Here is a 10,361-nt window from a genome sequence, read left to right on the forward strand (position 1 = left end):
GGTTTGATCTTCAGTTCTGCATCGAAGAGATGCAACAAAACCAGCAGATTTTGTAACAAACATCCAGGTGTTTTTACTTTAAAATACAAAAGTACCAGAATACAATCTTAGGGCACTTTAGGTTCATTAAAAACAGTACAACTAGCCATTGCTCTGTCCTGGCACTTCCTATGTCCAGAAGTTCTCAGAAATGCTCCTGTTCTTTCTCGGTCCTGTTTTGGCTCCTATGGTGCCGAGCTTTTCCTGGAGCTGAGCTGCCTTTTTTCCCCCTCTTTTTTTTTCTTTTCTTTTTTTTGTGTCCACTGGAAGCTGAACTTCTGTCTGGAATCTTCATCTCCTTTATCACTTCACTGTGATATTAATGATGCTGATGTCCTCCTAGGGCTTGTCAGTTTGGGGATTGACTTTTACATTTGAGATTCTCTGCACAACTTCCATTCCTTTAGTCACCCGTCCAAACACACTGTGCTTGTTGTCTGGCCATGGAGTTGGAACCACTGTTATAAAAACCTGAGATCCGTTCGTATTTGGTCCTGCATCAGCCATGCTGAGAGTACATGGTCTGTCGTGTCGTAAAGTTGAGTGAAACTCATCTTCCAATTCTCCTGCCCAAATACTTTCACCGCCCCTTCCTGTACCAGTTGGATCACCAGTCTGAATCATGAAACCCTTGATGGTACGGTGAAATATGTGTCATAACAACCGAGCTGATAACAATGGAGTTTAGAAGCAGTAGAGTTCATAACAATAAAGTTTATAACAAGAGAGTGTATAAGCAATAGTTTAGAACAACAGAGTCTGCAACTACAGAGTTCCTAACAACAGTCTGTAACAATGGAGTTGAGAAGCAGTAGAGTTCATAACAATAAAGTTTATAACAAGAGAGTGTATAACCCTAACCCTAACCCCAACACTAACCCTAAACCCTAACCCTATAACAAGAGAGTGTATAAGCAATAGTTTAGAACAACAGAGTCTACAACTACAGAGTTCCTAACAACAGAGTCTGTAACAATGGAGTTCGGAAGCAAAAGTAGGTGCAGGGAGCACTGTGTGCAGGGCTGGAGCCTGTCACGTTCTCACTCCTCTCCTTCAAGGGCTTGGGGCCTGCCAGCTGCTTCGCACGTTCCTCAGCAGTTCTTGACTTCTTTCTCCCCAGAACTCAGCCTGCTGCTGCTGGGGGTGCTGGCAGCCTTCTGCACAGTGCTTCCCACCCTCTCAGCCTCGATAAGGATTACAGCAGGAGCAGCCCTGCAAGAGAGGTTTTCCATGGCAGTCTTGGGGAGGGGAACTGAGGTCACCAAGGGCATTAGCAGCCTTGGCAAGAGGAACAGGGGACCTGGAGAATCAAAGCCCAGCATAAGCACGGGAGGCTTGGCTGGAGGAGGAGTTGTGAGGGGCAAAGGCTGAGAGCTGCAGAGCAACAGCTCCATGGAGTGGCTCTTCTTGGGGCTTAGCAACACCTGGCACAGATCCTGCCTGCAGCTCCACCTGTTTCAGAATGAGGCTCTGCAGCTACTGTCAGGTCCCTGATGATGCAAGTTTTGGGGTCCACCACGAGTGCTGGTCAGGGTCAGAGCCCTGCCATCCCCTCGGGCAGCCTTGCCCACACATTTGATTGTCCCACCACTCTGACTGCTGCTTCCTATGGGATGCTCCACCCCAAAGATGCAAGTGGAGAAAACCACACCAGACACCTGCCGGCTAATCCTGCTGGGGGTCCTGGCCCTTGCTGGGGCTTTACCTGTCCCTGCTTTGCTCTGGGGGATCCAAGTCGCCTGTCTTCCCCACCTCCAGCTGAACTGGATTGGGACCAGCAGCTTCCATGGATTCCTGCCATAAAAGGGGACAAATCAAGCTGTCTGTCGTGGCTTGGAGCAGAGAGAAACTCCAGAGCCAGGAACATCACTGCCCGCTGCTCTCTGCTGCTGAGCCGGGGCAGCTTCCGCTGGCAGTGCAGCAGGGGGCAGAGCTCACTGCCAGCACCTGGGGAGGGTTTAAAGCACTGTCCTGGCAAAAGGACAATCATCATCTTGATGAGAAATGACTGACTGAGAAAGCTCTCCGAGGGGGAAGCTCAGTGCTAACTCAAGGGGTTGAAGCGGGATCCAGGCCCTTAGGATCAGTTCCCTTGCAGTTCTGATGGTCCCCCAACATGTCAGGAGAAGCTGTGCTAGAAAGAGGCAACCTCCCAGCCTGAGGGAGATGCCCAGCCCCAGGCACCCAGCAGGCCTTACCTCTTCTTGCTGGCCTTCGGGTTTGGCACTCTCCTCCTTCTTCCTCCTCTCTGGCAGAAGGTCATCCAGCAAGCTGAGCTCCCGCTTGGAGAAGCAGAACTCCATCGCCTTCCGCACCAAGACCACAGCCAAACTCTTCACAAACAAGAGGGCAGATAGGGTGAGGCCAGAGCTGAGCCTTCCATCTCCCTGCAGACATGGCCTGCTGAGCAGCAGCAGCTCTTACCAGCAGGGGGAAGATGATGGCAGCAGGGGACATCTTGATGAGGCAGAGCACGGTGAGGCAGAGGACCTGGATCAAGGTGAAGAGGTGCACCTTGCGCAGGGGGACGTGCCGCAGGTAGATGTAGTCCGGCTGGTGCTTCCTTGACATCAGAACCAGCAGCAAGCGCTTGAAGAACTGCAAAGGCACAGGCCAAGAGCTGCCAGCTGAGCACTGCAGAAGCTTTCTGGCCCTGCTGACACCTGGAGGCTCTTTGCAGGATGCTGCTTGAAAGGAGGCGGCCCGAAACCTGCTCTGGACGCTCCTCCTGGGGGCAGCAGCCACTTTCCCTCCCCTCCAGCTACCAACCGGCTTGCCCACGGGAGCTGCCACCGACCTGCCCTTCCTCCATGCTGTTCTCTTCTCTACCTTTCCTGGCCCACTGAACGCCCCTGCAAGCGCTGCCAGCAGCAGTGGAAGCTGCCTTCCCTCGGCACTGAATTCCCCCCTTTTCCCCTCAGCAAACCCTGCCCTGCCCTAGCCCCTGAGCCGAGCACGCCGAGGAACTGCTGCTGCCAGCCCCAGAGATCTCCTGGGCCCCCACCAACCTCTCCCTCACACCCAATGCTTTCCCTGCGCGCTTGCAGAGAGACTTTGCCGCGGCCCTGCGCTGGCCTTGCTGCCGGGCAGAGGCGGCAGCAGGGAGCAGCCGTGCTGCAGGCTGCCGCTGAGGCAGTACCTCGAGTCCTCGGAGCGACGACACAGCCATGTAGAGGAGGATGCCGTAAAGCACAGGCATGGGGATGAGCTGCGGAGGAGAAGGCAACGGTCTGTGCCTGCCGTGGCACTGGCAGGCTCACCACCCTGCTCTGCGGGCGCTGCGGGCGCTGCCCACGGCCGCCTGAACCCCCAGCAGGGCTGGCCCTCAAAGACAGCTGGAACCCAATGCGCTGGGCGCTGCTCGCTTGCCTCCAGCGCACCCCGCTGGGGGCCGAAGGGCTGCAAAGCAAAGCCCAAGCTGCTTCCCGGCACAGCTCAAGCCCCAGGCTCGGGGATCACCTCCTCCTCCGCTCCACAGCTCCCGGGGGCTGCAGAGGCGCTGGGATGTGTGTGTCTCAGTGCCACAAAGCCGGTGCTGGTCGGGGGTTGGCATTGCCCTCTCACCTTTAACACCGAGGTCAGGAAGACGGAGCAGCCCATGAGCACAAAGACCATCACGCCGGTGACTCTCTGCTCTCGCACCCCCAGGCACCTGGGCTGCTCTCCTGGAGCTGAGCCGGCAGACTCCACCTTGAGGCTCTTCACGTGGGTGATGGACAGCACAGTGGCAACCACAAACCAGGGCAGGCCCATCAGGGAGCACACCCCGAGCAGCACAGACAGCACAAAGAGGTCCAGGCGGTAGCCACGTCCTTTCTGCAAGGAAGGCAGCAAAAGAAGGAGCAGAGCATCCCACAGCACAAGAGCAAGGGCAGGCTCACAAGTCAGACTCTGCCCCTGCTTGAGCCGGTCCTGGCAGCACAGCAGAAGGCTCCCTTCCCTCAGCTGCTGCCACCACTTCACAAGCACAGCACATTGCTCTCCTGCACCCAGCTCCATGTGCTGCTGCAGCAGACTGCTTGTCTCAGCTCCCCTGTGCTTTGCTCCCTGGGGCACCACTGCTGCAGGAGAGCATCCTGCCACCCAGCCTGATGCTGGCTGCAGCCCAGGGCGGGGTGGGATGGGCTCATCTCTTGCAGCCTCTTACCTTCAGCTTGTGGTCCTTCCTGTTGACGACAGCAACCTCAATGTGCTGGTCCATGAAGATCAGGATGGTGCAGAGCAGAGCTGGGATGAGCGCAGCGAACACTGTCCACACAGGGTTGGGTCCTAGGGGGCTGATGAACCACCCGCGGTCGTCCCTGGTCAGCTGCAGCAAAGCACAGGCCTCAGCAGCAGCTCTCAGCCCAGACACTTCCCTGCCTTGCATTTTGCCTCTCTTCTCCTGAGGCAGAGCATCTCCCAGCCTTGGCTTCAGGTCACCCTCTCTGGTGGGCTCCAGCAGTGCCAGTGGCCTCTCTGCAGGCACCTGCAGATCCTTCTCCTGGAGGTGCCCAGCTTAGGGGCTGGCTTCTCATTGGCACAAAGAACGCGTGCCTTGGAGGCACAAGAGGAGATGGGCAGAGCACCAGCATGTCCTGCAGGCTCAGCCCCAGCCTGCCCTGCCATCCCCTCCCTTGTGGCACCCCCGAGGGCTGAAGCCAATGCCAAGCCAAGCAGCCTCATTACCTTGATCTCACTGGGCACCGGGAGCTTGGGCGAGGGGATCCCAACCAGGGAGTCGATCAGCACCATGGTGACCAGGGTGAGGAAAAGAGCAAAGTCCCTGGTGAGGGAGTGTACTTTGGTGCTGAAGAGAGGGCTGCTCCTCAGGTTCTTCAGGAAGCTGGCCAGGGCAAAGGTGCAGAAGAGGAGGATGCAGCACCACAAGAAGACATTAGGCACGTAGGGGCCATGGGGCCCACAGGCAGGGCCTCGGAACTCTCCCCGCAAGTGCCGGCACTCCTGGAGAGACAGAGAGTCAGGACACAGGCGGTGAAGGTGTGGCCAGGACACGCTGGGTAAGGAGAGGGTGAGGAGGATCTGGCAGCAGCACGCTTGGCAGCCCCTTCCCAGCCGAAGGGCTCTGCCTTGTGCACCGGGGGGATGCCCCCTGGCGGCGGCACGAGGAAGCAGTGGCTCGGGGCACTCACAGTCACCGTGAGGTTTTGCCAGGCGATGCCAGGCACGTCCAGCTTGATGCTCTCCCAGAAACGCAGGGTTTCGAGGCTGGGCTGGGCTGGTGCCACACACTTGCAGCTGGCGGGAGAGAAGCCAGGAGAGGGGTAAGGAAAAGGCAAAGGAGAGGCAGCCCTGAGCTCCTGGCCAGAGGCAGCGGCCTTTAGCAGGGCAGCACTCACCCGTAGTTGGTGAGGGAGTCGATGGCGATGGGTATGTGCAGAGGGTAGGTGACTCGCAGCTGACTCAGCTTCTCCAGAGCCTCGTAGATGAAGATGAGGCAGATGAAGGAGGCGTAGGTGTCCTTGGTGAAGCGAGTGATGTAGCGCACCAGGGAGCTGGCGTCGGTCACCACCAGCACCAGGGAGAAGAAGGTGGTCCAGAGCCCGATGCACGCCCGCAGGGACAGGTAGGAGAGTGCCTGCTCCCTAGGGAAGCAAAGCCAGGTGGGAAGGGGGAGAGGCCAGCACGGGGCTGCCAGCTCTGCCTTCCCTGGGCAAACCTGGGAGCAGTTTAGGAGCGTGGCCAGGCTGGGGGTGGGGGGAAGGCAGTCTCCATCAAGTGCCACAGACAGCCTCGGGGCTGCAGCCTGGGCTCTGGAGCCGCGGGAGAAGAAGCCAAAGACTGACGGGGGGTTGTAGTCAGGCAGAGGTTAATCTCTTCTCCCAGGCAACCAGTACCAGAACAAGAGGACACAGTCTCAGGCTGAGCCAGGGGAGGTTGAGGCTGGAGGTTAGGAGGAAGTTCTACACAGAGAGAGTGATTGCCCATTGGAATGGGCTGCCTGAGGAGGTGGTGGGGTCGCCGTCACTGGGGGTGTTCAGGGCGAGGCTTGACAGGATGCTTGGTTGCAGGGTTTAGTTGATTAGGTGGTGTTGGATGATAGGTTGGACACGATGATCTTGAAGGTCTCTTCCAACCTGGTTCATTCTATTCTATTCTATTCTATTCTATTCTATTCTATTCTATTCTATTCTATCAGCAGTTGGGTTAAGGCCCTGGGGGCTAGTGGAGGTCAGGTGCCGGCTGTGGGAGGTGCTGTGGTCTCACATCACTCTCATGCCCTAACACCAGCACTGGCTGGGTTTGTGCCCAGTCACCTGCTGCCAACCGACCCCCAACAACTCCCCTCCTCCACCCTTCAGAGCCCCTGCAGCACCACCTACTAAAGCAGCAGCAGCCTGCACCAGCTCTGACACAGAGGCCAACTGAAACCTAACAACTGCCACCCAGAACAGCAAAGCCCAAGCATCTTCTCCTCCTCCCTGTCTCCTGCTGCAGCCTCTGCCAGCCCCTGGCTGTGGCAGCCAGCCTTACTTGCAGAACTGGTAGATGATCTTCTCAAAGACCAGGATGTGTCCGGTGCTGCCGAGGATGGTGAGAGGCTGCCCAGCCAAGAGGCAATAGACCACGCCGCACAGGCAGGCACCCATCAGGGACTCCATGGCACTCTGCGCGGGGGAGAGAGGCAGCAGGCACTAAAGAGATCATCCAGGGCAAGGCAAAACCCCCCAGCAAAGCCAGGTGAGCGCAGCAGGGACTTGTGCCCGAGGGCGGGCCCTCCCCGTGCCAGCCGGCAGAGAGAGCTGCTCACTATGTAGCCTTGGGTCGCCTCCCCCAGCAGGCCGCCGAAGGTGATGACAGGGCACATGCCGGCACAGTAGAGGAAGAGGACGGACGCCAGGCACTGCAGGCTGAAGGCGTCCCGAAAGTCGCTCCAGAACCGGGGCACTTTGCGCTTCACGTCCTGGAGGAGACCTCCGCAGAACCTGGAGGGAAGAACAGAGCCTGAGCGTGCTGCGGGAGGGGCTGTGCAGCTCTCTGCTGCACACGGGCAGCCACAAGCTCAGGGCAACTTGCAGGGCTGCAAAGCACAAGTCTGCTGGAGCCTGCTTTATAGCCAGGAGAAAGGGAGGCACACACCAGAGCTCCTGCAGCACAAGCAGGCCTGAGCCCAGAGCCCCTCCCCTCTGACCCTGAGCAGCAGCAGTGCTCTCCCTGGGGGTCTCTACCCCTCTGCCCCCACCCCAAATCCAGCAAAGCAGGGGCGATGCCGCTGCGCCTGAGCCCAGCTGCCCACCTCTCCCCCTGCCGGGCCCAGGGCAGGGAGATGGAGCTGTGCAGCCCCTGCCCCAAAGCAGCTAAGGCCAGAGCCCTGCTAGAAGGGCAGCTGCAGGCTCCCGTTTCCAAGGCCAGCAGAACCAAGGCCACCCAGGGGCAGCTCACATCACCTTCCTGTCCGCTCCAGCTCAGGCTCAGTGTGTCTCGCCGGCTCGCTGGGCGCAGCACTGCCACCCACAGCTCCTGGCACCTTCCTTTTCTCCTGGGAAAATGGGAGCAAGGTACAGATGCCCACCTGTGAGCATTCCTCCTGCTCTGGCTCTGGCACTGGCAGAGGGGCACCTGGAGAGCCTGGCCCCCTGAGCACATCCCCAGCCGTGCTGCCACGCTGCCCGTGCCCCTCACGCCTCCCTCCCTGCAGCACCCACCTGGGGAGGGACCTTTTCCGGGGGCTCAATTCGGATGGAGGGATCCCACTGGCTTGTTGGCAAGACCTTCACCTGCTCCAGGAACTCTTCCAGGCCAGCCAGCAGGTCCCCTGGCTTCTTGCCTCTATAGGCAACTGCTTGGAAAACCTGCCAGCAGGAGGCAAGCTGCTGAGAGGACAGCCCCCCTTGGATGCCCTCTCCGGGGCAATCGGCTCCTGCCTGAATGCAGGGGAATCTTCCCCACCATTCCTGCTGGGGGCAGGCAACATTCCCCCAGAGCAAACATCTGTCCACTGTGGCAGGTGCAATCATCTCCTGCACAAGGTCCCCATCCCCAGTGGCACCCCACAGCCTTTTGCTTAAAGCCAGAGGTGAGCCAGAGCTCCCTTATCTGGTGGTACCTCATCAATCATCAGAGTAGCCATGGCCCTGCCGACCTCATGGGACTGCTGGGCTTTTCCTGCTGGCCCCAGCAAAACAAACAGGAACCTGGGCAAGAAAAGCAAGATGAGGAAGAAGAAGGTGTCCTTGCTCCAAGAGCACCCAAGGAAAGCCCCAGGAGCTGCCAGCCCAGAGTCTGGCTCCAGTGGGGACACACAGGCAATGAATCTGAAATTCATCAGAATCGGTCCCAAACTTAGTCTGGGGCCAAGGGCCGTTCAGATGGGCTGGTGGCTGTCACAGCTCCAGCAGGGAAGGGAGACACAAAGGCAAGGGGGGGGGAGGCGGAAGGGGCGGGGAGGGGGTTGGGGGGGGGGCGGGTTTGTTCCCTTCGCAGCCCCACTGATGCGTGGAGCTGGATGCCGTGGTGGGGGGCTCTTGGGAAAGCAAAGCTGTGTGCTTCTCACTCAGACCTGGTTGGGATGGGCACTTGGGTCGGCCCCGGGAGCAGCACAGCCTGGGCCAGGCGGACAAAGGCCAGCAGGGGCTGCTGAAGGGCCCCCAGCTCCCCTACGAGCAGGCTGCAGGCTTCGGCCCCGCTGGGAATTCTCTTCAGCAAGCGCAGCTCCTCCTGGCCACAAGAAGCAATCCTCAGGCAGCTGCCCCGAGAGCAAAGCCCTCGACGCTCTGCAGCCCACCCTGGGGCCACCTTGCCAGAGCCAATCAGGCCCTGAAGGCAGAAGAAAGCTGCAGGGCTCTCACCTTGCCTAAAGCCCTTGTGGAGCTCTCCTGCTTCCTTCCTTCTTCAGCCACAGCAGCGTCTACAGAAGGCTCAGGGCTGAGTGCTGACACTGGTAGGGAAACAAAGGCACTTGGAGAGGTGGGCAGGTTGCCACTGCTCTGCCAGGATGAGCCTGCTGGGACCCAAGACCTGCAGAAGCCTTCAGCAGCTGTCAGAGCCCTGGAGAACAGCTCACCTCGGGCCACAGCCCTGGCAAGGAAGCTCTTCCTCTCCTTGTTGTGATGCTGCAGCAGAAGCACTTCTCGCACTCTCGCCCGTGCCTGCTCATCAAGCCCTGAGCTCTGTCCCTGCTGGTGCAGGATGGCATCTGGGGGGGGCAGAGGGAAAGAAGCCATCAGAGCAGAACCCCCCAGTCCCAACCCTGTTTCTAAGAGCAACCTGCCAAGCCCTGACTCCTGCTTCTCTTTGGCTGGAGAATGCTCTGCAGTCGCTTCTCTAACCCCACAAATTGCTTCCAAGAGGATCCCACCCTGGAGGCAAAACCCAGTGCCAGGGTTGGGCACCCAGCCTCTGCTTAAACCCACAGCAGGACTCCTGGCTAGGAGCCTGCCACTGGGGCAGGGTTTGACTGGGGAGGGAAGGGCAGCAGAGGCAGCTGAGTTGGGCTGTTGCCAGAGGACACAGAAGGCAGGGTACCTGCAATCTCTTCCATGCTGTTGGCACCGATGTCCAGCAGCACTGTGCCACTGCTGATCAAGCTCCTCAGCTCCAAGAGGCTGCGCAGGGACAGTGTGCTCACGTAGGGCTTGCTCCAGCATTCACTACCATCTTCCATGTCCTCCTCGAACTTGAACCACCTGCAGGCACAGGATGTGATCAGCCCCAGGGATGGGAAAGGTGCCCCCAGCTTTGGCAGCCCTTTGAGAGAGCTGGGGGGTAGCAAGAGAAGAAGGCTCCTGGCAGCAGCAGCAGCAGCTGTGAGAGCTTTGCATCCCTCAGGGAGGAAAGGAGAGCTCTGAGTGCTGCTGGCCCAGGGCTCCTCTCCCACTGCTGCCAGCAGCAGGGCTTTACCTTGCTGCATCCTTCCACTCAGCAGCTTCACCCTCTGCCACGCAGATCTCAGCCATCTGGCAGAAGAGTTTGTGGGGAGCGTGCTGCTCGTCCTCCTGGCTCCCAAGGATGGGCTGCACCCGCTGGGATGGGCTGGCTGGGGGCAGAAGACAAAGCTCTGTGCTCTCAGCCTGCCTGAATCAGCTCTGTCCTGCTCTCATGTCAAGAGAGCACCAGTTCAGCCACAGATGCTGGGCTGGCTCCTCTCCCCTGGACTCCTCCTCTGCCCAGGCCTGCACACAGCCATGGAGCAGGAGCAGCATCTCTTCCACCTCTGACTCAGGGTGGGCAGCTTCCCTTCCCCACAGGGCCATTTTTAATGCCAGGATCCCTCTAAGGAAGAGGAGCCTCAGTCCATTATGCATGGAACTGCCTTGCCAGCCCCTCCTGAGCAAAGCCTGGCCAAAGGAGGCCTTGCTAAATGCTGCCATTTGCCTCAGTAG

At 59.0% G+C, this 10,361-nt stretch overlaps 1 protein-coding gene across 1 annotated transcript; it reads right to left on the reverse strand.

The window, feature by feature from the left end:
* Window positions 1-1,704: 1,704 nt before the first annotated feature.
* LOC128898691 (electroneutral sodium bicarbonate exchanger 1-like) lies at window positions 1,705-9,950 on the reverse strand. Its single transcript, XM_054174623.1, is given in 19 exon segments — window positions 1,705-1,833; window positions 2,238-2,372; window positions 2,464-2,637; window positions 3,179-3,247; window positions 3,604-3,855; window positions 4,187-4,348; window positions 4,708-4,983; window positions 5,172-5,277; window positions 5,379-5,624; window positions 6,514-6,647; window positions 6,791-6,965; window positions 7,428-7,519; window positions 7,686-7,832; window positions 8,087-8,174; window positions 8,540-8,762; window positions 8,765-8,869; window positions 9,044-9,175; window positions 9,505-9,665; window positions 9,880-9,950. Coding segments are annotated over 19 exon segments (2,862 nt in total). The 5' UTR covers window positions 9,936-9,950.
* Between the last annotated feature and the right edge of the window lie 411 nt (window positions 9,951-10,361).

This window comes from Dryobates pubescens, chromosome 30 (genome assembly GCF_014839835.1).
Source record: "Dryobates pubescens isolate bDryPub1 chromosome 30, bDryPub1.pri, whole genome shotgun sequence".
Lineage (NCBI taxonomy): Eukaryota > Metazoa > Chordata > Aves > Piciformes > Picidae > Dryobates > Dryobates pubescens.